Here is a 27,589-nt window from a genome sequence, read left to right on the forward strand (position 1 = left end):
GTGCCGCCGCGGGCCGCCCATTGCCATGTTGTCGTGGAGCCGCTGCCGGGTCGCTCTCTCCCGCCGGGGGGCCCGCGCTCTCCCCCGCTCCCTGCAGGCCCGATGCCTACCCGCCCACATACACTGCAGCGTCCCGGCGCGCAAGCACGACGACTTCTTCCGAGGTGAGTGGATGTGTGCATGCGGTCGGGCAGCGTCTGTGGGGACAGTTGCGGCTCATCATGGCAGCGGTACCTGTCAGCTCCCCGGCCCGGCGGCCGCGCTGCAGCTCCTCGCTCACGTCTTCTCCTTCTTCTTGCGAATGAAACATAACGGCTGCTTTCATTCATTGACACACCTCTAATTAGCTGACATATTCAAACAAGAAATTTAAACCCACTTTGTCCTCTATTTCACCCCTCCCCCTCGATCTCACTTTGTCCTCTATTTCACGCTCCTCTGGGAGGTGCAGTGTGAGTCCTATCACCCTGTGATGAGAGGTGCATTGGGTACTAACATAGATGTCTGTGAAGCCTTTTCCAAAGTGTGTATTTGTGGTTTCTCTCATCTGGATTTTCTTGATGTGAATTGTGATAATGTGTGTGGGTTGTCTTGTGTGTTACTGGTTCCCTGGATCACTCGCTGAAGCAGTTTGTGGTAATGGGGATAGACACAACACGCTGGAGTAACTCAGGCAGCATCTCTGGAGAAATTCAATAGGTGACGTTTCGTGTGAAGACCTTTTTTCAGACTGAAGAGTCTGAGTCTGTAGAGAAAGACTCAAGAAGGGTCTCGACCCGAAAAAGTCACCTATTCCTTTTCTCCAAAGATGCTGCCCGACCCACTGACTTACTCCAGGTTTTTATGTCTATCTTCGGTTTAAACCAGCATCTCAGTTCCTTGCTACACACTTCTGGTGACTAGGGATCAGTGTTCTCCAGTGTCAGGAGCTTGTAGGCAATAGGTACCAAAGATTATAGAAGAGCGCTCTATAATCTTTGATACCTATTGCCTAAAAGATCCTGACACTGGAGAACACTGATCCCTAGTCAACAGAAGTGTGTAGCAAGGAACTGAGATGCTGGTTTAAACCGGCTCCTCTATAATCTTTGATAGGTACAGGAGTAAGCAATTCGGCCCTTCGAGTCATTAATAAGTCATTCACCGTGATCATGGCTGATCACAGTACTCTGTTCCTGCCTCCTCCCCATATCCCTTGACACTGCTATCTTTAAGAGCCCTATCAAGTTCTCTCTTGAAAGTATCCAGAGAATTCCACAGACTGACCACTCTCTGTGAGAAAAAGTGTTTCCTCGTCTCCGTTTTAAATGGCTTACTCCTTATTCTTGAACTGTGCCCCCTGGTTCTGGACTCTTCCAACATCAAAAATCTCTTCCCTGCATGGGAGACCCGACCTTTTCCCGGTCGGGTCTCCGTTGTCATTGGGGCCTAGCACCGTGGAGCGACCTCTAGCTGGAACGACCTGGGGGCACCAGTCGCGGAGCTGTGGGGCTGGCCGGCTTCGGAACGTGGGGAGCTGTGGTGGCTCGCTGCTGCTGCCCGACCACGTAGCTCGGAGGCTCCAGCTGCAGCCGCAGGTCCGGTGGACTGGGACATCGGGAGCTCGCGGGTCCGGGTGGAGACCGCTTTCCGGAGCTCCTGCAACGCGACTTCTCCAGCCCGTGTCGCGGGGTTGGAACGATGGTCGCGGGATATTCCAGCGCCCGCCGGGGGCTCCAACTTTGTGACATTTAGACCGGGAGCGGGGCCGTACATCGCCCGACACGGCCTAAAATGGCCGTGGAACTTATCTTTCCGACGCCTGGGACCTCAACATCGGGAGAAAAATGGTGCAGGGGAGAGAAAAGACTTTGCCTTCCATCACAGTGGGTTCACTGTGATGGATGTTTCTGTAAATTAAATTGTTAGTATATCTGTAGGAAATTGTCTGTTTGTATGGCTGTGGAACGGAGTTTCGTTTGAGCCTCACTGAGGTTCAAATGACATGTAATAAATATTGATTGATCGGGAACATGTTTCCTGCCTCTATTGTGTCCAAATCCTTAATAATCTTATATGTTTCAATAAGATCCACGCTCATCCTTCGAAATTCCAGAGTATACAAGCCCAGCCGCTCCATTCGCTCAGCATATGAAAGTCCTGCGATCCCAGGAATTAACCTTGAACCTACGCTGCACTCCCTCAATAGCAAGAATGTCCTTCCTCAAATTAGGGGACCAAAACTGCACACAATACTCCAGGTGTGGTCTCACTAGGGCCCTATACAACTGCAGAAGGACCTCTTTGCTCCTATACTCAACTCCTCTTGTTATGAAGGCCAACATGCCATTCGCTTTATTCACTGCCTGCTGTACCTGCATGCCTACTTTCATTGAGCGATGAACAGATCCTGTTGTACTCCTTTTCCCAATTTGACACCATTTAGATAATAATCTGCCTTCCTGTTTTTGCTACAAAAGTGGATAATCTCACATTTATCCACATTAAAGTGCATCTGCCATGCATCTTTCCACTCACCCATCCTGTCCAAGTCACCCTGCATTCTCATAGCATCCTCCTCACAGTTCACACTGCCACTCACCTTTGTCATTGGAAAATGAACACTAATGCCTCCACGAATTCTGGAGCCACTTCCTCAAGTACCCTGGGATACAGACCATCAGGCCCTGGGGATTTATCAGCCTTCAGTCCCATCAGTCTACCGAACACCATTTCCTGCCTTCTTCTTAGCCCCCTTCGGTCGTGGCTGACCATGGGTGTCTCCACGATGCTATTCACTGTTTCCCTGCCACAGTTGCTGCTGAGTCCAGCATGTTCTGTTTTAATTTCAGATTTATAGCACCTGCAGTTCATTTTGATTTCATTTTGCAACGGGACCTCTCTATTCTAAGGTTCAGGACCATGAATCTTCTTGGATTTCTGATAGTTTTTCTTGGTATACTCTGCATGTACAGCAAATTTGATTTAAAAGTATCTCGTGATGTACCAATATCTGCTCGTTTGTGGCATGTAAAACATCTTTAAAATCTTGATTCTTTTCCAGATCTGGAAAATGAGTTTGCCAAATTCAAGCAGAAAGCAAAGGAAGCACTCCCTGGCAGTGACTGGAACCCCGTGCACCAGACCCCTGGCCTGCCCCCCGAGTGGGCTGATATTGTCATAATTGGCGGAGGAATAGTGGGCTGGTCCACTGCTTACTGGCTGAAGAAAAAAGAGGCAATTCGGGGAGGGGTCCGTGTGGTGGTTGTAGAGAGAGACCCAACTGTGAGTGGACAACCATCAGAGAAGCTATTCCTTTCCTGGATCAAACACTTAATTCACACATCATGATAATGAAACAGACCTTGATGTTGGAGAAAAAATCTTGACATGTGTATCGGTTGAGTATCTTTAACATTGCTGGCAACTTAACATCAATCAAAGTCTGATATTGAGTCAAATTGGGAGACTAGGATGGAAGCAAAATGGTGGAGCAACACAGCAGATCAAGCAGTATCTCTGCAATAAGTGCAGAGACTTGTCATGTCAGGACCCTTCAGATACCATAAGTCACCTATCCATTTTTTCCAGAGATACTGCCTGACCTGTTCAGTTACTCAAACATTTTGTGTCTATCTGGTATAAACCAGCATCTTCAGTTCCTTTTTTATTATATTGAGAGTAGGATATATGACTAATGGAATGGCCAAGGCTTGTTTTAACGGGAGCTTTAGATGATGAGAGATAAGGAAACTTGTTTTAAGGAGGGAACCCCAGAGTTCAAGGCCTTGTGTGCCGAAGGTTTGGAGTATTTCAATCTGAAGATAATTAAGAGAGCACAATTACAGGCTGATGATAGACACAAAGCTGGAGTAACTCAGCGGGACAGGCAGCATCTCTGGAGAGAAGGAATGGGTGATGTTTTGGGTCGAGACCCTTCTTCAGACGTCTTGACCCAAAATGGCACCCATTCCTTCTCTCCAGAGAAGCTGCCTGTTTCGCTGAGTTACTCCAGCTTTTTGTGTCCATCTTCGGTTTAAACCAGCATCTGCAGTTCCTTCCTACACCATTACTGGCTGTCCATGTTTTGAGCATGGAGAAACTGGGGGGAAAATTGAAACACTACTTAACTGGTAATGAACATTAGTCAACAATTAAGTGAATATTATTCATTGGAATTTAGGATGTGGGTATCCAAAGTTTGGATTACTTTAGATTTTGATTAATCAGTCTGAAGAAAGGTTTTGGTCCGAAACGTTGCCTATTTCCTTCGCTCCATAGATGCTGCTGCACCCGCTGAGTTTCTCCAGCACTTTTATCTACTTTAGATTACTTTAATGGAGGGAGTTCAGCCATGAATAGGAGTTATCAAAACCAATAGTAACAAAGACAATAATGTGTTTTTTTAGCAACAGTCAGGAGTGGCATTGCCACTGAGGCAGAAATGCAAATGTTTAGGCAAATGTTTGGTTTGCAGATAATATATTACAGTTGACTATGAAACCTGAAATGATTCAATTTCACACACTTCCCAATGTCGAGGTCAGATTTGGTGGCCAGGGAACAGAGGTTGGAATAAGGGCCAAAGGCAGGATCATCTGTCTTCCCAACTGTAGGGAAACTTTCTGCTTAGCCATTGCTGAATACTGGACATAGCATCTGACAATAGGGATATCGGGGTCACGGAGGGGCGCTGATGAAACAGAATGTGATGCCTTTTATTGGAATGTGGCCCTGAGACTTTGTTAAATAATTGTTCTCTTCCATTTTAGCTTTAATTTTGCACTATGTCTAATCTGTTGTAACCAATTTAATGCTTTTCTGACTTTGCTTGGATCATGATTTCTGAAATTCTCTCCTTAATCTCCTTTATCCCTCTGCATATCTTTGGTCTTTAAAGATGTTCCTTGGATAATGCTTTTTCTCCAAAACTGTCTGGAGCCCTGATTTGAATGAACAGTAGAAGTGCTAAAATAATGCAAATTTTTGGTGTTGCAGAACTATGCAGTGTTAGAGGCTACACAAAAATGCTGGAGAAACTCAGCGGGTGCAGCAGCACCTATGGAGCGAAGGAAATAGGCAACATTTCGGGCCGAAACGTTACCTATTTCCTTCGCTCCATAGATGCTGCTGCACCCGCTGAGTTTCTCCAGCATTTTTGTGTACCTTCGCTTTTCCAGCATCTGCAGTTCCATCTTAAACACAGTGTTAGAGGCTGTCCAGCTTACAATGGCACCTCGAGGTTTTTTCATTGAGTTACCCTCACCTGCTTTTTATCCATAGTCTTTCTATTGTTTTCCTTTTAAGTAAATATCCAATTCTTTTTTGTGTAAGTTACTACTGAATCTGCTTCCACTGTCCTTTCCTGTAATTTGGCGCAGGTCAGAGACTGAAGCTAAGATGTTGCCATTCTGAATGTCACAGTACATTTTATAAAGATTGTGTCTCGTGGAGTTTTATTGAATATTTCTTCTGTCTCCATGTAGTATTCCAGAGCCTCCACTGTCTTGTCAGTGGGAGGAATTCGCCACCAGTTCTCTCTGCCAGAGAATATCCAGCTATCAATGGAATCTGCTCACTTTCTTCGCAATATCCAGGTACTGACTGAATGAACCACTCCTATCCCATTAAGTCCAGTATTTTGTGATTTTCTGAAATGGATTTTAGCAGAACCTGTGTAGGTTTTTGAAGGAAAATTCATATCTAGCTTCAGCAACCTATCAGTAGTTCATCCAAAACATAATTCTTCATAAGAGCAGAAGCAAGTGTTGGCAAAGCACAGATGGGTCTTGTGTGATCCATCCCAGGAGCAGGAGCCCTGGTGGGTTTTGGCCTTTCTCCTCCCCTGCACACATCTCCCCACTTCTATATCTGGATAGAGGTTGTGTTGTACTGCCAACAGTGAGATCAGATAATTCTGGACCGTTTCAAGAACAAAGACAAAATATTCCTAATCTAAAATAAATATAAAATAGTCACCACAAGGGCGTTACCGATAAGTCAGAGTATTTAAATTCATCACTGTTGTAATATAGGAAACACAACAAACAAAATGGTCTGCTAACTCCCACAAACGTCAGTGAGGTGATGACATTGATGTTGATTGTGGGCTATCTGCATCATTATTTACTGTGCAATGTCCTTGAGTTCTGAAAGTGCACATGTGCAGGGATCAGCCGGGTACAGCAGCTCAATGATTTGAGCTTGCAGTCGAGGAAATTCTGGAGGAGATGTAGGTCGCATTTGTCCTGTAGATTAATTCCACTACATCAGGAGGCTTGGTGGAGATTAGGTACAATATTATTGTATTAAGGAGTGAAATAAGTGTTGTTCAATCATATATTTGAGTATGATGAAATGTGGGATATTTCATAATTTACCCCCCCTCCCTCCGCCAAAAGTATTCTGGAATCTTTGAGAGGTCTGTAAAATCCTCGCACAGTGGTTGATGCTGGTTTCTGCATTTCTTGTGGTTGTGCCTTGACAAGCTGCCAATGCCTTGTTTACCAGATCACCAGCAACTATTCTCACACTGACTTGGAGTGGCAAAAATGCAATGAAGGCTCTCCTATTAGTTCCAGGGTGAGCAGGTTTATCATGCTAAGAGAAATAAAGCAATTGGGGCTTTTACTCAGAGCTGGGCGCTCTCTCCATACAATGATTCTGATGCTTTATTTTATCTGATCTCCTTCAAACTCCCCCTTGCATCTCAAGAGAACTTTGGGCTGCCTGAATACAACAGATGCATGCCATACGTCTGCATGTGATTCTCAATGGCAGCCATTGCAGGTGTTAAGCAGGCTGTGATGTGTTGTCTGCAGCTATCCACATCCACTGCAAGCATGTATGAGCTGTACTATTTCAGTTGATCAGTGGAAATGTCTTCAGAATCGTTGTGGTCAGCTGAATTTGTGCAGCTTTTTCTTCCTTTGAAATGCATAGAAAAAGAGCAAGCCAAGTGCAGCAAGAGTACAAAGGTGGACTCTACTTTTAATCCTTTTATTTAGGCCCCCATTCACGGGTGTTAGTAGCGTTTAGTCTTGTGAAAGACATGTCTAAATGTAAATCATGCTTTTTTTCTCCTTTTAATGTTGTTGCAAACAGTATCAAAGTCTATACTTTAAAACCTTAATTGGCTGACAAAAAATTACCAGAAATTGTACATAGTAACGTATTTATCTAATCTTTAAAGTTGCAGTCTCTGAATACTCGGTGGGACATTATTATGGGAAAACTATGTGGTAAATGAGTAATATTCTTGGCAGAGTTATCGAAAGCAACAAATTAATTGAGGCAAGCATTTTATGTCTGTCCAACAGGAACATCTGAATGTGGTGAATGAGGACCCTGTGGATGTTCAGTTCAATCCATCGGGATATCTATTCTTAGCTGGGAAGGAGCAGAGTGATATTATGGCAGAAAATTACCGTATTCAGAGGTGAGATATTTGAAAGCTAAATCCTGCCAGACCTGAATTGACTCAAAATATGAATTTATCAGCCTTCAGTCCCATCAGTCTACTCAACACCGTTTTTTTTTTTCTCTCTCTATGGTCTGATTTTCTTCTCTCTATGCTGTCTGATTTTGCTGAGCATCTCCCACACCTTTAACTTTAAGCCTAATTTGTATCCACACAAGGTAACACTCAGGTTGAGTCTGTCCAGTTGGTTGGAAGGTGACCAGAATTTCCATCTTCTGGGAGACATGGATAGGTGACGTTTCGGGTTAGGACCCGAAATTCACATTGGGCAGGAAATGGTGTTGAGTAGACTGATGGGACTGAAGGCTGATAAATCCCCAGGGCCTGATGGTCTGCATCCCAGGGTACTTAAGGAGGTGGCTCTAGAAATTGTGGACGCATTGGTGGCCAGTTTCCAATGGTTTATAGATTCAGGATCAGTTCCTGTGGATTCCTGTGGTAGCTAATGTTATCCCACTTTTTAAGAAAGGAGGGAATTATAGACCAGTTAGCCTGACATCGGTGGTGGGGAAGATGCTGGAGTCAATTATAAAAGATGAAGTATTGGCACATTTGGATAGCAGTAACAGGATTGGTCCGAGTCAGCATGGATTTATGAAGGGGAAATCATGCTTGACTAATCTTCTGGAATTTCTTGAGGATGTAACCATTGATAAGGTCCCACATAGGGGATTAGTGGGCAAAATTAGAACACATGGTATAGGGGGTAGGGTACCGACATGGATATAAAATTGGTTGACAGACAGGAAACAAAGAGTAGGGATTAACAGGTCCCTTTCAGAATGGCGTGCAGTGACTAGTGGGGTACCGCAAGGCTCTGTGCTGGGACCACAGCTATTTGCAATATACATTAATGATTTAGATGAAGGGATTCAAAGTAACATTAGCAAATTTGGGTGTCCTTGTACATCAGTCAATGAAAGTAAGCAGGTACACAAAAATGCTGGAGAAACTCGGCGGGTGCAGCAGCATCTATGGAACGAAGGAAATAGGTGACGTTTCGGGCCAAAACCCTTCTTCAGATGAAAGTAAGCATGCAGGTACAGCAGGCAGTGAAGAAAGCTAATGGCATGTTGACCTTCATAACAAGAGGAGTTCAATATGGGAGCAAAGAGGTCCTTCTGCAGTTGTACTGGGCACTGGTAAGAACACACATGGAGTATTGTGTGCAGTTTAGGTCTCCAGATTTGAGGAAGGACATTCTTGCTATTGAGGGAATGCTGCGTAGGTTCACAAGGTTAATTCCCGGGATGGCTGGACTGTCATATGTTGAAAGAATGGAGTGGCTGGGCTTCTATACACTGGAATTTAAAAGGATGAGAGGGGATCTTATTGAAACATAAGATTATTAAGGGGTTGGACATGCTAGAGGCAGGAAACATGTTCTTGATGTTGGGGGAGTGCAGAACCAGGGGCCACGGTTTAAGAATAAAGAGTAGCCATTTAGAACAGAGGTGAGGAAAAACATTTTCATCCAGAGAGTTGTGAATCTGTGAATCCCTGCCTCAGAAGGCAGTGGTGGCAGATTTTCTGGATGCGTTCAAGAGAGAGTTAGATAGAGCTCTTAAAGATAGTGGAGTCAAGGCAGGAATGGTGTACTGATTGTGGATGATCAGCCATGATCACAGTGAATGGTGGTGCTGGATCGAAGGGCCGAATGGCCTATTCCTGCACCTATTGTCTATTGACCCTTCTTCAGACTACCACAGTTAATAATATTTATATGACCTAATTACGGTGAGTTTAGTTTAGAGATACAGCATGGTAACACGCCCTTCTGCCTGCCAAATCCACACCTATCATTGATTACCTGTTCACACTAGTTTTGTTGTCCAATTTTCTCATCCACTCCCTACGCACTTGGGGCAATTTAAAGAGGCCAATCAACCTACAAACCCACAAGTCTGGGATGTGGGAGGAAATCGGGGCACCCAGAGGAAACCCACGTGGTCACAGAGAGAACGTGCAAACCTTACACAGAAACGAGGTCTCTGGCACCGTGAGGCAGCAACTTTACCAGTTGTGCCACTGTCGCCCAATGTAGATGTCGGCATTGCCTTCAAAGTTATGGGAAAATCTCCAATTTCAAAGTGAAAATGAATCGGCTGATGAGGTAAATATGAAGATAGGGCTGATGTAACGCTTACTACTTTCAGGGATGAGGGAGCAGCAGTCACCCTCTTAACACCACAGCAGTTACAGAGGAAATTCCCGTGGATCAACACAGAAGGTGTAGCTTTAGCTTCATATGGTGAGTCCACCATGGAGAGTAACCAATTTAATGACAATTATATTTATTTTTAAGAAATTACTTTTCACAATGGCGCAGCAGTAGAGTTGCTGCCTTGAGCTCCAGAGACCTGGGTTCAATTCTGACTATGGGTACTGTCTGTATGGAGTTTGCATGTTCTCCCTATGACCACATGATTTTCAGTGGGTATTCTGGTTTCCTTCCATACTCCAAAGACGTACAGATTTGTAGGTCAATTGGCTTTGGTGAAACATTTGGGTCTGCTGAAAAACAAAGCCAGCGTCTGGCAGATAGGAGTGGGAGAATCAATGTCGAAACGTAACAGACACCAAAGAAGTCACAATAAATAGTTTATTTTAATGGTTTAATGTTGGCAAACAGCCTGAGGATCTTCACAGGGGTATTAACAAATTTGACACAAAAGCCTGTAAATGTACATTATGGGACCTGGTCAAACCTTACCATTTGGCTGTAAGACATGCCTAATGAAAGAGGCAGATAAGTAAATGACAGAAATGTCAGAGCTGAAGGCAAGACTCCCAAGGGTGATTTCGATTTGGGAATGATGAGGAGATAGATAGCACATAATTGTAGAAAATGAAATTAGAGAGAAATGGAGAAAGACGAGAATTTTAAAGTAAGGTTGATTTTTTTTTAAATTCAAGGCATTGAATTTAAAAATACAATTATACAATTTGCAGTCATGCATGTCAACAACCTTGAATAAATCTTAAATCTTAAATCCATTTGTTATATTGGTAAACTATTGGGCATGTGGATTTTAAGGTTGGGAATTATCCCAGAAGCAGCGGGGAGGTTCTTCACATTCCTCATCAGTGATAGAGGAAAGAAATAATACATACTTGCCTCCCAATTCCCAATGCTGATTTTGTTCAATCACAGTTTGAAGTGCATCTGATGTGTATTTGGAACAGTTAGTTTTGGATCTGTACTTTATAATTGCATCTGGGCTAGAAACCCTTCTCTTGTGATGCGGGAGTCTAGGTTGTTATCCAATGCAATACAGATGGAAATGACGCTGCGGTGAAATGAATGTGCAAAATAATCTGAGCTTGGCTGCATGTTGCTCATCTTCTTGTGATCTTTGGTGTAGGTTTGGAGAACGAAGGCTGGTTCGATCCGTGGCTCCTTCTGAATGCATTTCGTAGGAAGGCCATCTCAATGGGCGTTTATCCGTGTCATGGAGAGGTGGTGGGTAAGAACATATAAGTAAGAGCATAAGTTGCAGCAGGAGTCGGCCATTTGGCCCTTCAAACCTGCTTTGTCATTCTTCATGTCTGAATTTCTACTTCAGTGCCACTTTCCAGCAATGTATGAGCCCCCACAGAATTCCAAGGGTTCATCACCTTCTGCATGAAGACATTTCATCTAGTAGTCCTAAATGGAACAGGTAGAAGTACAGCACAGGAACAGGCCCTTTGTCCCACAATGTCTATGCTTAACATGATGCACGGTTCAACTAATCTCTGTCTGCTCTGATGTATATCCCTCCATTCCCTCCATATCCATGTGCCTTTCTAAAAGCCTCTTCAACACCACTCATATCTGTCCTCATCACCACCGCTGGCAGCCACAATCTTCTGTGTTTTTTATAAAAACACATCCTGCCATCTCCTTTAAACTCCTTAAATAGCCTTCTCCTTATTCTGAAATTTGTCCCTTGCTTCCTCAGTCAGGGGAGCCATCCTCCTTCCATCCAGCCTGTAAAGCCTATATGCAGCAGATATCTAACCAGTTTGATTTTGCAGCTCCCTATAGAATTTATGTGGTGTCTTTCTCAGCACCCAACTGTTGTGAGGTACAGCCAAGGAAATACTACTAGCATCTGAGACAAATATCATGCATCCATACGAGTTGTGGTCGTCTTACCACGTCCTTACCACAAATAGTAAGCACAGGAACACTTGGGTCTCACCTTTTTTACCGTTTACATCATGCTGCATAAATAGCGTTTGGTACTGGATGATGTATTGTCAACAAAGTACTTGAGGGATGGCTGCTTTTCACTTGAAACAAGTGAGCAATCCCTGACTGCTTTCAGCCTTTCCATTTGATGATTCCACTAGTGTTGGCAAAGTACTGGAAGCTCAGTCTGAGATGAGAAATTCAGCTTGTGCTCCTTCTCCCTTGCTCATGCAGATCAGTTATTTAAAGTTTGTTTTATCATATTTGGTCCGCTCTCACTCGTGCTGTCCATTCACAAGCATGCTAGCAGTTAGTTAAAGCTAGTTGGTTAAGTTTAAAGTTAATAGGCTTAAAGCAGGTGTTTAAAGCCTAATGAAGTCAGCAGTCTTTGGGCCAGCACAGTGACGCAGTGGAAGAGTTGCTGTCTTGCGGCGCCAGACACCCGGGTTTGATCCTGACTACAGATGCTGTCTGTATGGAGTTTGTACATTCTCCCTATGACCGCATAAGCTTTCGCCAGTGTACAGGTGTACACGCCAGTGGACAGTGTATATGATCACTGAAGGACCTGTTTCCGTGCTGTATCTCTAAAGTTCTAAGTCTAAAGAAAGAGCAGACTGATTTTCTATTCATTTTGTTTTTTAAATTATTAACTCTTGTTGGGATAAGGTTTTAATGCAACAATGGGCTCAAAGACCTGAGCTATTCAAATGTAAAAAGTTAACCTTGAGTTTTTGGGGATGTTTGATCCAAATATTTATTTTCGTCAGACATTGATGCACATTACTTTTAGTATTTAGAGCCACAATATTAATTCCTCTCTACCACTCCTGGACATTGAAGTTCATTGTAGCATCTCAGTTGCTACCCTAGCTGTTGGACTGTTAGCATATCATTGTTCAAAAATCTTGTGATCGTATTAAATCACTTGTTACTGTAACTCGGTTAATCCAGGATGTGCTATTAGCTCTTTGGTTCACTTTCAAAAACAAGCTAGCTACAAAGGTCAGGAAAGTTGGGTAAACTATCAATGTTTTGTTTAATACCTCATTGGGAACTCTGCAGATTATTGGAGTAATTTTTGTCAGCGAAGGTCAGTCGGTGAATTTAATATGTGGCAACATTATACAATCAATGCAGAAAATAGCAAATTTAGATATGGGGCACACAGCAACAAAGCCTCTGCCTAGGAAAAAGGTAAGTTAAACAGAACCCATGAACATGGAGTAAACAAAAGGAAAAGTAAAATGTCATTCTGCTGTACATTTGAAGTAAAATTGCCAAGATTTTCCAAGGTCAATTTCAAGCAGCCCCCACATTGGCATTTCATTTGGTACCTAAAGCACTTTAGATTTCATGTCGCTACTCCATTTCTCCTCTATAAAATTGAAACGCACTTGATTGATGATAAACACATAACTTTCCCAGCAAACTCAATATAGTACAGATGAGCTAGTCGTTAAATACAGTGTCCAATCATGCTTTGGCAGATATATAGTGTACTATTAACCTTTTCTAGCCCTAACCATCCCATGTCAAGCAGTCATGGGCAAGCCCCCCCGTGGTGCTGACATAGTGTTGAGCTAGAAGATCAGCTGTGATCTTGACTAATGCTGGAGCAGGCCTGAGTCTGAATGGCCCACTCCATCTCCTATTCCCTGTGGAAATTTGCCACCTATCCATTTTTTCTTTTTGCAACCCATTTTTTTTTTTTTTTTTTTTTTTTTGCAAAAGGAAATGACCATAAAAGCTGTCACTAACCCCTAGTTGCTTCATAATTGTCCTACTATATCTACTGTAGAATACATGCAGTGCAAGACCATGTAATAAACTTTAAATAAACTCATATCAATATACAATTACTGATTCCTCAGTTACTTCTATCTCCCTGTTATAAGATGCAAGGTAAATTGTAAATATTTTTCTCTGACAGACAAATTCCCCTTGCAGATCATTGTCTTACAACATTTAACTATTAACAAAATACGTGCGGCAGAGAGATATTATATAACCACACGTGGCATTACTTTGTTAAAGCAAGTGAATAGGACCATCCAAGGCATTCAACCAGAATTAAAGGCTTATGAGGAAATAGTAACCTTGGGGTCACTTTATCATGTGGACCTGTAAGTTAAGTACAATTTGGAGGCAGTTGGGGAAAGCTAGGGACAAAGCTAGTTTTGAACAAAATTGCTAACCCTGGGCAATTCTCAGAAAAGTAATGTTTTTGTGGGAGGTGTCTGAAGAAAGCATCTATCTTTACAATTTTGTGGAGAGGTCAGGAGCTATGCAGTCAACTTTGGAGTGTATGTGCAGAGATCCTCAAATCTAAAATGTCATTGGAAATGCTTTCCTTTGTTAGCCGAGGCATAGAATAGGAGTTATGCTAGAACTGTGTAACAGTTTGATCACTGCTTGAATAATTGCACGAAAAGGAGACATGAATTTACAAGATTAACATTTAGTTAAGTGGAAAGATTAGGTAAACTATGTATATCTTTTATAGTAGATTAAAGAAACCAAGGGGAGACTAAAGGGCCTGTCCCACTTGGCTGTCTTTCGCGCGCAATTTACGCGACCTGCTAGCGTGTGGGTAGCGCGGGGACGGGCGCATGGAGTGGTGTGGAGGAGTGTGGAGTGGCATGGAGTAGTGTGGTCTTCATCCTGCACTAAATCGTCACGCGCCACCGTCGAGTAACTGACGGCCAAGTGGGACAGGCCCAAGACCCTGGCGCGACGCCACGTCTCACTTCCAACAGCAGCAGAAGCAGGCAAACGATCGTCGAACTCCGCCTGGGGCTCACGGCCGTTGCGGATCCGGATCCGCCCCCACTCCTACTCCCAGAGCGGGGCCAAGAAAATTGAAGATAGATACAAAATGCAGGAGTAACTCAACGGGACCGGCAGCATCTCTGGAGAGAAGGAATTGATGACGTTTCGGGTCAAGACCCTTCCTGCAGACTGAAGAAGAGTCTCGACCTGAAACATCATCCATTGCTTTTTGCTGTCTGTATTTTTTACCAGTTTGCTTTAAGAATGACTGATCGGATGAATCAGTGGGAACCGTTTCAGCGTTCCGGAAACTGCTATTGAAATAGTAGTTTGCTTTTCCTTACCACTGTTGTGGGAAGACTAGAGTCTTGTTTTAATGAGGTGCTGCTCCATAAGCTGACAAATGACATTTTTTATATTTTCCACATACTGCTAGGTTTTCAACATTCTACAAGAGAGATGGAGACGGAAGACGGCACGACAGTCTCGCTGAAAAGAATTCACCACACCATTGTACGAGAAGCATTTCATACTTTGATTTCTCTCACTGTTTCAACCTGGTTTCTACTATCATGAAGTACTTTTTTATAGAAACTAAAGTAACTTGTACAGTCCTTTTAACCTTTATCATGACTGATCAGTGTTTTAACACCACTTTACCTCCAAAAAACATTTCAGTAATAAATACAAAAATATTTGAAACATTCAGCAGGTCATGGAGTGTCTTTGGAAAGAGAAACAAAATTAACGCCTTGGGTCACTAACCATTGATTGATTCATTGATACCAGTTTCATGTTTTCTGTTGACTTGATCTTGACACTTTTCAAAGGAAGCATCTATCTGTTTTTTTTCTTTCCTGACTATCTTATTATTCCCACCAAAGGGAATCATGTTCCCTGTCTTCCTCGTCTAACACCATAGTTAGTTAGCTAGTTAGTTGATTAGTTAAGAGTGAGGCCCAGCGCAAATTGGAGGAACAGCACCTCGTATTTCATTTGGGCAGCTTGGTATGAACACCATTACTGATTTCATCACTTCTGGCTGTCTGCCTTCCTCAGCCCCCAACCTTATTGTTTCCCAGCCCCGCACAGCCTGTTTTTACCTTCTCCCTAAAATCCATAAATACAACTGCCCCGGCAGACCCATTGTTTCTGCCTGCTCCTGTCCCACGGAAGTTATTTCCACGTACCTCGACCATCCTATCCCCTGGTCCAATCTCTCCTGACCTATGTCCAAGATACCTCACATGCTCTTCTGTTTAATGACTTCCGCTTTCCGAGTCCCCACTGCCTCATCTTTACTGTGGACGTTCAGTTACTCTACACCTCCATCCCCACCAGCAAGGCCTTAAAGCGCTCTGTTTCTTCTTCGACCATAAACCCATCCAATTTCCCTCTACTAACAATCTACTCCGCCTAGTGGTGCTGGTCCTCGCCCTCAACAATTTTACATTTGACTCCTCCTACTTCCTCCAAGTCCAAGGTGTAGCTATGGACCCCAGCAATGCCTGCCTCTTTGTAGGGTATGATGAACAATCTCTGTTCCAGGTGTTCACTGGCTCTGTCCCCGACCTCTATCTCCGTTACATTGATGACTGCATCGGTGCTACCTCCTGCACCCATGCAGAACTCATGGACTTCATCAACTTCCCCACCAATTTTCATCCTGCACTCAAATTTGCTTGGACCATCTCAGCCACCTCCCTCCCCTTTCTTGATCTCACAGTCTCCATCACAGGAAATAGACTATTGACTGTCAGGAGTATAATACCTTCTGCCTGAGAGGGTGGTGGCAGTGGAAATAAATTCATATTTAAGATGTACTTGAACATCAGTCACCTGCTGGGCCATTGGCCTGATGCTGGGGCAATAGGCTAGATGGATTGGACACAATGGACCACCTTACCTCGTCCTGTGTCATAAATTTTCCTCGATCGTAAGCTGTGCTGGGCTGGGTGAACTGACCCACTCTTCCTCATCTCTCAATCTTGTCATAAGTGCTGATTCAGCAAACATTCACGGAGGTGGGCTTTACCTTTCTTTACATTGAATTTGCCCTGAACCATTCCGGAAAGGAGAATGAATTCTCTTTTCTGCTGAGAGTGGAACACCGGTAACAGATCTGCAGATGCTGGAATTCGCTGAGAAGAGATTCTGATCTCGGGACCTGTCTGTGTGGAGTTTGCACGTTCTCACTGTTTCTCCAGGTGCTCCGGTTTCCTCACGCATTCCATGTGCATGCAGGTTAGCAGATTAATTGGCCTCTGTAAATTGTTCCCGGCATGTAGGGCATGGGTGAGAATGTGGGATAACATAGAACTAGTCTGATCGATGGTCGGTGTGGGCAGAATGGGCTATTTCCATGCTGTTTCGATCAAAGCTCTGTCATTGAAAATGATGGTTTCAGGTTGAAGGCCTTCTATCGGGCTTGCATCAATTGTTGACCTTTGCCTTGCCTTCTGGTTGACAGGTACAGATGCCAAACAGCACCGAGTGTCAGCCAGTGAAATGTGCATTGTTGGTCAATGCAGCTGGAGCATGGTCAAGCAAAGTAGCAGAGATGATCGGGATTGGTAATGGACCTGAAGGCACTTTGGAGGGCACAAAACTACCTGTCGAACCGAGAAAAAGGTGAGCAACGGTGGCAGCTACGCGACAAAATAGAGAACTGAATCATAAGGCACCAAGAATCTGTAGTGAAGCAAACAGTGGGTAATTTTGCTTGACAAAATGGAATTGCAACATTGGTTATAACTGAAGTTCATTGGTGTAGAAACAAGGAACTGCAGATGCTGGTGTATACCAAAGATAAGAGTCAAAATGCTGGAATAACTCAGCAGGTCAGCAGCATCTCTGGAGAAAAAGGATGGGTGACGTATTGTACCTATGTCCACCTGTGTGTCATTGTAAATGTCTGCACATCAGTGCCCGGTCTCCTGCTCCCCCTTGCCACTGATCAGCACCTCTTTCTGTCAAGTCTGAGTTTGAGTCTGAAGAAGGTTCCTGACACGAAACGTCACCTATCCTTTTTCACCAGAGATGTTGCCTGACCCGCAGAGTTACTCCAGCACTTTGTGTTTATTTGGTGAAACCTGGTGGACTACTCCGTTTAAGGTCATGCATGAAGCACATTGAATACCCCAGTTATAATGGTCTCAGCTTTGCTTCAAGGAAACAGGGTATCTCTCCCCCTCCCTGTTGATGTAGCCATGTGGCACAGAGAAAAGCTGATTTATGAAGAAATCCTTGGGAAACCAACACACCATCATCAGGCTACAATCGACATTAGTGCAGTCAATGGACTCATGCCGGATGAAGGTGTAGTAATGAAGACTAATCCTGTTTTCACCTTTGTGACCAGCAAGAGTTGTTTGTCACAAAATGCAAGAGTAACGCAGCGTGTCAGGTAGTATCACTGGTGAACATGGATGGCCAGGCTCTCCAGAGATGTTACTCAACTTGCCAAGTTACTCCAGCCCTTTGTTTTTTTTTTTAAATAAACCAACATCTGCAATTCCTTGTCCCGAAGAGTTGATATTCAACAGCTGACAACAGGATCTCTGGCATTTCTCCCTTTGACAGCTCAATAATGAAAAGTCAATTGCAACAACTATACTGCTGTTGCCGTTGCGATTACTTAATTTAACTTGGACTCTGGGCAATGCTGTGATCTTCAGTAATATGTTGTCATCATTGTTGCGGTGATTTGTTGTTTGTGAGATTATTAGGCCGATTTCAAAAAATCTCTAATTCTCTCCCCCTTCTGCAGATATGTTTTTGTCTTCCACAGTCCAGATGGCCCAGGATTGGATTGTCCATTGGTGACTGACTACACTGGAATGTACTTCCGTCGAGAAGGCTTGGGTGGAAACTATGTGGGAGGACTGTCGCCAGCTGAGGTAAGCACTTTGGGTTGTGTGATGAGTGGACTGCAATGGATGTGCTGACTCTGTCAAGTGAATAATACTTTTTTCTCCATCTTGGGTTCCTTTCTTGGTTCCTCCTAAAGGCCCTGTCCCACTTACGTGACCTTGGCACGCAAATTACGCGACCTCGTCGTTGCGTTGAGGCGCACGGGGATCGTGTGGCCGCGCGGGGCCGGTCCCACTGAGAAGCGCGGAGGGGTATGGAGTTGTGCGCTCTGAAATTTTGTAGCGGACGAAATCTTCGCGCTTCTCAGTGGGACCGGCCCCGCGCGGCCACACGATCCCCGTGCGCCTCAACGCAACGACGAGGTCGCGTAATTTGCAATGTCTCACCTCCAACAGCAGTAGAAGCAGGCAAACGATCGCCGAGCTCGGCCTGTGGCTCACGGCCGTTGTGGTCCGGATCCGCCCCCACTTCTACTCCCAGAACGGGGCCAAGAAGATTGAAGATAGACACAAAATGCTGGATTAAATCAGCGGGACCGGTAGCATCTCTGGACAGAAGGAATGGGTAACGTTTCGAGTCAAGACCCTTCTTTCAGACTGAAGAAGAGTCTCGACCCGAAACATCATCCTTTGCTTCTCTCCAGAGACGCTGCCAGTCCCGCTGAGTTACTCCAGCATTTTGTGTCCATCTTCAAATGATGTCACGCGCTCCAGACAGCTGTGCGGTCGAATTAAGTCTTGCGGGACCATCGCGCCTCAACGCGACCACGAGGTTGTGTAATTAGCGTGCCAAACACAGTGTCACGGGGGCTTTACTCCCAGCTGCCTCTATGTTTCCATGGTGGAGTACAATCATTCCACTTGATGCAACTCAGCATTTCCTCGCCTACCTCCAAGCTCTCCATTCTGCACAGCAGCAAACCATTGTATTCCACAGGCCTGCAGATTCCCCTTGCATGTCACTCCCCCCTGGCCTTTATTTAGTTTTAGTTCTTAGGTTTAGAGATACAGCGCGGAAACAGGCCCTTCGGTCCACCGCGTCCACGCCGACCAGAGATCCCTGCACACTAATGCTATCCTATACACACTAGGGACAATTTACAATTATACCAAGCCAATTAAACTACAAACCTGTACGTCTTTGGAGTGTGGGTGGAAACGGGAGATTCCAGAGAAAACCCACACAGGTCACGGGGAGAATGGACAAACTCTGTACAGACAAGCACCCGTAGCCAGGATCGAACCCGGGTCTCTGGTGCCACAAGGCAGCAACTCTACCGTGTCACCACCGTGTATCCTGTGGGGGATCCCAGCAGGTATTTGCTTAGCAAGCATTTTTGAAGTTGCTAAGCACCAGCTGAATAATCAGCAACTTTCACTTAATTATCTGGTACAGCATGTTATTTGGCAAACCTCAGCTGCTACCTAACAGACCAAGAAAGGATTAACAAAGGGCCATCAGTACCTTGTATCACACTTTCAAGCAATTTATTAATTTGATTTGCTCTTAGAGATACATCATGGAAACAGGCTCATCAACCTACCAAGTCCGCACCGACCAGCGATCACCGCATATTAACATTATCCTACACACACTAGGGACAATTTTTACATTTACCAAGCCAATTAGTCTGTAATTCTTTGGAGTGTGGGTGGAAACAGAAGATCTCGGAGAAAACCCACGGAGTCACGGGGAGAACGTACAAACTCCATACAGACTGCACCAGTAAATGTCTTTAACATTTAGGAGCTGTGTTTAAATCTGCATTTTGGAAGCGTTGGCATTTCAGTCCCTCGTCTCTGACTTTTGCAACAAAATCAAATTTGCCTTTTATTGTCAAAAAGGTTACAGGACAAAGGCAGGAGCATGGGGTTAAAATGGAAATATAGATCAGCCATTAGCAAATGGCGGAGCAGATTCGATGGGCCGAATGACCAAATTCAGCTCCTATGACTTATGGTCTTATCACTGTGAATGAAACGGCTTTTGCTGAACAGGTATACATCTCTCTTTCTCTCAGTAACTCCAGTTCCTGGCTCTTATAGGAAGAGGAGCCAGACTCGAGTAATCTGGAAGTAAATTATGAATATTTCCATGAGCAGTTATGGCCCAAACTGGCTCAGAGAGTGCCTGCCTTCCAGTCCCTTAAGGTAAGTTATCTTAACATCTTTTAAGAACATTGATGCTGTTTCATCCATCTGTCTTGGAGCATTCTAGGTTTCTGGATGGGTTCTGAAGCTGTCCTCTGTACCTCACACCTCTGACTATTTATTATGAGAAGCCCACTGAACAGCTGATACTTGGCAAATAACTTAATAGAAGGATTATCGCATGTGAAATCGAGTTTATTGTCACGTGCACAAGCATGGTTAGGTACAGGAACAATGAAAATATTGTTTGGAGCCACATCACATCACAGGCACACAAACATAAATTATAGTAACTTTGCAAGGCAGTGAAAAGAGAAAGACTCCAAAATAAAAACAAGACATTTGTGCAAAACACATTCAGAAAACAAGTGTAAGGTAATGCAAGATGTGTTTTGTTGATGAGATAAGATTAGGGTTGTACAGGCTGGTTCAAGAACTGATAGTTGTGGAAAGTAACTGTTCCTGAACTGATGATGGGGGACTTCAGGCTCTTGCCCGATAGTAGCAGTGAGAAGAGGGCGTGGCTCGGATAGAAGGGATTCTTGGTGTTAGATGCTGCCTTTTTGCAACAGTGCCTCATGTAGTCGTGTAGTAGTTGATGTGGACAAGCTTTTCCCTTTGAGAATAGGGAAGATTCAAACAAGAGGACATGACTTCAGAATTAAGGGACAGAAGTTTAGGGGTAATATGAGGGGGAACTTCTTTACTGAGAGAGTGGTAGCGGATGGAATGAGCTTCTACTGGAGGCAGGTTCATTGGTAAAAATAAATTCTGGCATATGGATGAGAAGGGAATTTATTTGCAGGCAGGGGACTGAGGGGAAAAAATTCGGACGGACAGGGCCGAGATGGCCTCTGCTGTAATTGTTATTATATGCCCAGTGCCCATGATGGACTGGGCTGTGGTCATCATGCTGCATCCTCACACATCACTTCTGCCTATGTTCAGGAGGTCAGGGAGTAGTAATCTGGAACATAACTGGGCATTAAAACCAATTCTGTGGGTTTATGAGATTTTTCATACAGAGGGTAGTGGTCATATGAAACAAATTGCCAGAGGTAGACACAAAATGCTGGAGTAACTCACCAGGACAGGCAGCATCCGAATAGAAGGAATGTGTAACATTTCAGGATGAGACCTGAAACATTACTCATTCCAGTCTGAAGAAGGGTCTCGACCCGAAACATTACCCATTCCTTCTATCCAGAAATGTTGCCTGTCCCGCTAAGTTACTCCAGCATTTTGTGTCCATCTTCGGTGTAAACCAACATCTGCAGTTCCTTCCTACACATTTCGTCTGCCAGAGGGGGTAATTGAGGCAGGTACTCGTACTCATCCCATAAAAGGATTTACAAGACACTCGGACTGATACATGGATAGTAAAGGTTTCCTGGGATATGGGCCAAATGTAGATGGGGTGCTGAAGTGCTTGTTTGACTACAGTATAACTGATAACTGGGCATATATTTTCTCCTCTGTCCTCTCTTCCTAAAGAACCGTAAAATGTTTGCTCTTTGGTTAAACATTTGTTCACTTCCAACATTTCTGTGAGGATGTGTACATGTGCAGATGGTCCTTGGTCCAGAGATGGGTTCTGTCATTCTATTTGTACTGATTTCTCTTCTCAGTTGAAAAGTGCCTGGGCGGGTTACTATGATTACAACACCTTTGATCAGAATGCGGTCATTGGTATTCACCAACTGGTCACCAACATGTTTTTTGCAACTGGCTTCAGTGGCCACGGCCTACAGCAGTCACCGGCTGTGGGCAGAGCCGTGGCTGAGCTCATTCTGGATGGAAGATTCAAAACCCTTGACCTCAGTGCATTTGACTTCATTCGATTCTACAAAGGCACCAAGCTACTGGAAAAAAATATTGTCTGATTTTGTGAAATTCAGTTTGCTGTGGTGAGACTTCGTGAAAAATGTGCTTTATACTTTATGATCTTGCTGAAAATTCTTCATAAATCGATAAATGTTGCCGATAATATACCTTTGAAATATGGATGGTTGACGCTTTGGAACTGATGTTCTAATGAATTTCACAGGCTTTATTGTTTTATGAGTTGAACACTAGTAAGAAAGCTTGGAGGCTTATTCTAATAATTCAAGAAATAAATCCATCCCCATATAGGACGTGAAATATGCAGACACCTAATTGCTTTAATAGGGGACGACTATAGGAGAGAGGAACAGAATTAGGCTATATGTCCCGTCGAGTCTACTCCGCCATTCGGTCATGGCTGATCTATTTTCCATCTCAATCCCATTCTCCTGCCTTCTCACTGGATAAAAGGAAGGGGTGACGTTTCGGGTCGAGACCATTCTTCAGCTGAGACACAGAGATAAGGAAGTGCAAGATGTGACAACGAGACATCAAAGGGGATAAAGTTCAAGAAGAATGTAGAATAGATCATTGTTAGCTAAGAGAAGATGACAACGAAGCATACAGAGATAACATTTAGTCTGGTACAGTCAGGCTGGTTTGAGAAGTAGGAAGGGAGAGGGGATGGAGAGAGGGAAAGTAAGGGTTACTTGAAGTTAGAGAAGTCAATATTCATACCGCTGGGGCGTAAGCTACCCAAGTGAAATAAGGTGGTGTCCTGCAATTTTCGCTGGGCCTCAAGCTTGACAGAGGAGGAGGCCCAGAGAAGAAAGGTCAGTATGGGAATGAGAGGGGGAGTTAAAGTGTTGCGGGCAATGTTTTATGGTAGCTAAAACAATGCAAGGAAATCAATGGTCGGAATCTAGGTTTAAGTTTATTATTGTCACATGTACCGAGAAAAGCTTTGCTTTGCATGCTATCCAATCGGATCAGATAATATTATACATGAATACAACCAAATCAAACTCGCGTATGATGGGTAGAGCGAAGAGGAAGATGCAGAGTTACGGCTGATCATTGATCAGCACAGACTTGGTGGGCCAAAGGGTCTTTTTCCATGCTGTACCTCTAAGGGGCACAGCGGTCTGTACAGCGTTTGTATGTTCTTCCTGTGATCGCATGGGTTTTCTCTGGGTGCTCCGGTTTCCTCCCAGACATGCATATTTGTAGGTTAATTAGCTTCTGTCAATTGTCCCATAGTGTGTGGGATAGAAATATTGTATGGGTGATCGATGGTTGGCATGGATATGGTGAGGCAAAGGCCCCGTTTCCATGCTGTATTTCTAAAGCTAAAATTAAAAATATATAGCATAGATAGACACAAAAAGCTTGAGTAACTCAGCGAGTCAGGCAGCATCTTTGGAAGGAAGTAATGAGTGACAATTCTCATTCCCTTTTAAAAAGATGGGCACATGCTCTGTAATCTACTAGGCTACAGACGAGAGCAGCAGTGTTCATCTCAATATCTCTTTTTATTCTCGCTGACACAGATGTATCAGCTTTCTTGCCTTGAAAAGTTCTGAGGGTTTCACAAAGGACCAGACCCGATGGGGGACAGTGAACCACGTGACTTTATGGGTCTCGACCCGAAACGTCACCTATTCATTCCTTTTCTCCAGAAATGCTGCCTGACCCACTGAGTTACTCTAGCCTTTTGTGTGTCTTTCGTTTAAACCAGCATTTACAGTTCCACCCTACACAAACTTTTATCATACACCAGGTGGTTTATGCTTTCTGTAACTGACACTTAACTTTTTGAAATTTGATATTAACTTAATGACTCGGAATCGACCCTCGATGGACAGTCCAGCCAGCTGTCTGCAAATCTACATCACTGCCACAAGTTCAACAAGCAGGCTGAGATCTGTGCTCTGGGCACACTGCTTGGTTATCCCCTCATGGTCTATATCCTGGAGTTGGGACAGATGTTTATTAATTAGTATGTGCTATATCAACCTTTCTTCAGATTCAAGTCTTCCAGTCTTATTTCCACACACTTCATAGCATTTCACTGGTTGGACCAGCAATGTTTTCTAGTGAAGATAGACTCAAAATGCTGGAGAAACTCAGTGAGACAGGCAAAATCTCTGGATTGAAAGAATGGGTGACGTTTTGGGTCGAGACCCTTCTTCCAACTTGCCTTTTCACCCATTCCTTCTATCCAGAGATGCTGCATGTCCCACTGAGTAACTCCAGCATTTTGTGTGTACGGTTTAATCCAGCATCTGCGGTTCCTTCCTACAATGTTTTCTAGTGATTGGAAGGGTGAAGTAGTAGAGGTGCATAGATTATCTGAAGAAAATTCAAACCCGCTTGGGGCAAATTCCCCTTAGGACAAATATGCATCTTCTCTGGCAACAAAATCTGAAAAATCTTTTGAAGACGAGAGCAAAAAGGTTGATTAAGGCAGAGCTGTAGATGTTGTGCATGTGGACTTTAGTAAGGCGTTCGACAAGGTGCCGCATGGTAGGCTGCTTTAGAAGGTTAAATCTCATGGGATCCAAGGAGAGATAGCTGAGTGGATAGCAAATTGGCTCCATGGAAGGAAGCAGAGGCTGATGGTGGAAGGTTGCTTCTCAGAATGGAGACCTGTGACTCGTGGTGTGCCACAGGGTTCGGTGCTTTGCCCGTTACTGTTTGTCATCTACATCAATGATTTGTATGAGAACATACAGGGCAAGTTTGCTGTTGATACAAACGTTTGTAGTTCTGCAGATCGATTGGCCAGGTGGGCAGAGGATGGTTGATGGAATTTAATACAGAGAAGTGTGAGATGTTGCATTTTGGGATGTCGAACAAGGGCAGGACCTACATAGTAAATGGTAGGCCTCTGGGTAGTGTAGAGCGGAGGGATCTTGGAGTACAAGTGCATGGTTCCATGAAAGTCCAGTTGCAGGTAGATAAGGTGGCCAAAAAGCCTTTTGGCACTTTGGCCTTCATCAGTCAGAGTATTGAGTATAGAAGTTGGGAGGTCAAGTTGCAGTTTGTCTAAGACGTTGGTGAGACCGCATTTGGAATATTGTGTTCAGTTCTGGGCACCATGTTAAGAAAAAGATATTGTCAAGCTTGAAAGGGTTCAGAAAAGATTTACGAGAATTTTGCCACAACTAGAGGGTGTGAGCTATAAGGAGAGGCTGAGTGGGCAGGGTCTCTATGGAGTGTAGGAGGATGAGGGGAAATCTTATAGAAGTATACAAAATCATGAGAGGAATCGATTGGGTAGATGCACAGTGTAGAGGAATCCAGGCCCAGAGGACAGAGGTTCAAGGTGAAAGGGAAAGGATTTAATAGGAATCAGAGGGGTAACTTTTTCACAAAGAGTGTTGTGGGTGTATGGAACGAGCTGCCAGGTAGTTGAGACTAGGACTATCCCATCGTTTAAGAAACAGTTGGACAGGGTCATGGATAGGACAGGTTTGGAGGGATATGCATCAAGCGCAGGCAAGTGGGGCTAGGGTAGCTGGGACATTGTTGGCTGGTGTGGGCGAGTTGGGCCGAAGAACCTGTTTCCGCACTGTATCACTCTGACTCTAAGTAAAGTAGATTAAGTGAGAAAAATACCCTGTAGATGGAAAGTGCTGTACAAGACGCCATCTAGTGGCAGTGGATAATTTGCTGCTTCATCAATTTAATAATTGAGAGAAAATATGATTGTAAATTACTGCTAAGATTTTTTAAATTGTGACGGTTGTTCACAAGGTGACATTGAACACTGCTCCTGTGTAATGTGAAATTGCCATTTTTATAAATAGTGTTGGAATGTTACATAATCAGGGTACTTTGTATAAATGTAATAAAATCTTAATTTTGTTTAAAATGTTTGTCTGTGATCCTTTACGTGTGTTGTCTGCAAAAGTTCCCCATTCCATTGCCACAAGCCAAACCATTATTGGCTGTTTTATCAGCGAGCATGGATTGATGAAACTGAAATACACACTTATAACATCATGTCTGGATTCAGACAAAGAAGTTGGCCAATTTGATTGATTGATTTAAAGATACTGCATTTAAAACAGGCCCTTCGACCCACCGGGACCATACCGACCATCGATCACCCGTTCTGTGATAACACTAGTCCAGGGCTGCCGGTCAACCCGGAGGGACAGGCAGGGTCAAGCTGGAGCCAGCGAGCAAGTTCGGGGCTGCCCCGGACACCTCTGGACAGGGACGGGACACCCGGTAGGGGACGGGGACGGCCCAGCAGCAACTCAACAGCGCCGGAGAGCCGACCCCGACCGCGGACGAAACGCAAGCCTGCACACAATGCAGTACCACTGTTGCCGAGAATGTTTATAGCAAGTGACCTATGACCTGGGCATGCGCAGTCAGAATACCAAACTCGCTTATTAAAAATAAAACATAATTTAAACATGTGAAAATAAAGTACCAGAGAAAAAAGAGGCTACAGACCTTTGGCTGTTAAGTAGAGCTACTGCTCGTGGAAAGAAACTTTTTTTATGTCTGGCTGTGGCGGCTAAGATTTTTACATATGGGGTGGCAGGTAGATGGACCGAGCTGCCAGAGAAGGTAGTTGAGGCAAGTACTATAACAGTGTTTAAGAAACATTTAGACAGGTACAGGGATAGGATAGGTTTAGAGGGATAAATGCAAGCAGGTGGGACTAGTGTAGATGGGGCATGTTGGTCGGTGGGGATAGGTTGGGTTGGAAGGCCTGTTTCCACGGTCTATGACTGAGAAGAAGGAATCGGGGTTGAGAAAGGGAAAGAAACTGAAAGCTGGAGATTTTTGGTTGTCAGTAGTGAACAGACCCCAATATATTTAAATGCATTTTCCATCTAATTTTCCTGATCTGGGCCCTTCAGACAAGCCAAATGCCATATAACCTCAGGGCAGTATTTGTCCCAGAGTCACTCAACAGCACCATGACTAGGGCTCTACAAACACTGGCGGGCCATCACAAACCTCAGAAATAAATAAACACGCTTCGAGCAATTCCTTCAGCAACAACCGCTGAAATTTTCCTGTCAACATGAACCTTACACACCCTGTCCGTGAGCCATTATCCATTTGCCTGCAGCAATATCACAGGCACATAGACTCTGACAACGTGCAAAAGTAAATTAACCATAAATTACACTAATTCTACAAGGCAGTGCAAAGAAACAGTGCAAATAAAACAGGACATTAATGCACAACACAATTAGAGAACACGTCTATGGCTGTGCTAGAAGTGGTCTGTAGTGTCCCGTTATTGAGATAGGATTGGGGTTGTGCAGGTCGGGTCAAGAACTGATTATTGTAGGAAAGTGGCTG

The 27,589-nt window shown here is 44.1% G+C and overlaps 1 protein-coding gene across 2 annotated transcripts; it reads left to right on the top strand.

Annotated features, from left to right (window-relative positions):
• On the top strand, window positions 1-26,132 carry foxred1 (FAD-dependent oxidoreductase domain containing 1). 2 transcript variants are annotated; one of them, XM_055660875.1, is made up of 11 exons: window positions 1-164; window positions 3,044-3,264; window positions 5,466-5,576; window positions 7,299-7,417; window positions 9,616-9,710; window positions 10,825-10,926; window positions 14,845-14,921; window positions 16,879-17,039; window positions 18,178-18,307; window positions 20,327-20,431; window positions 22,060-26,132. In XM_055660875.1, the coding sequence occupies exons 1-11, from the start codon at window positions 26-28 to the stop codon at window positions 22,312-22,314; spliced, it is 1,515 nt and encodes a 504-aa protein (XP_055516850.1). In that variant the 5' UTR covers window positions 1-25; the 3' UTR covers window positions 22,315-26,132. The 2 variants fall into 2 exon arrangements, with proteins under 2 accessions (XP_055516850.1, XP_055516851.1); XM_055660876.1 differs by lacking the exon at window positions 22,060-26,132 and having other exon boundaries at window positions 20,302-20,433.
• Window positions 26,133-27,589: the final 1,457 nt, after the last annotated feature.

This window comes from Leucoraja erinacea, chromosome 32 (assembly GCF_028641065.1).
Source record: "Leucoraja erinacea ecotype New England chromosome 32, Leri_hhj_1, whole genome shotgun sequence".
NCBI lineage: Eukaryota > Metazoa > Chordata > Chondrichthyes > Rajiformes > Rajidae > Leucoraja > Leucoraja erinaceus.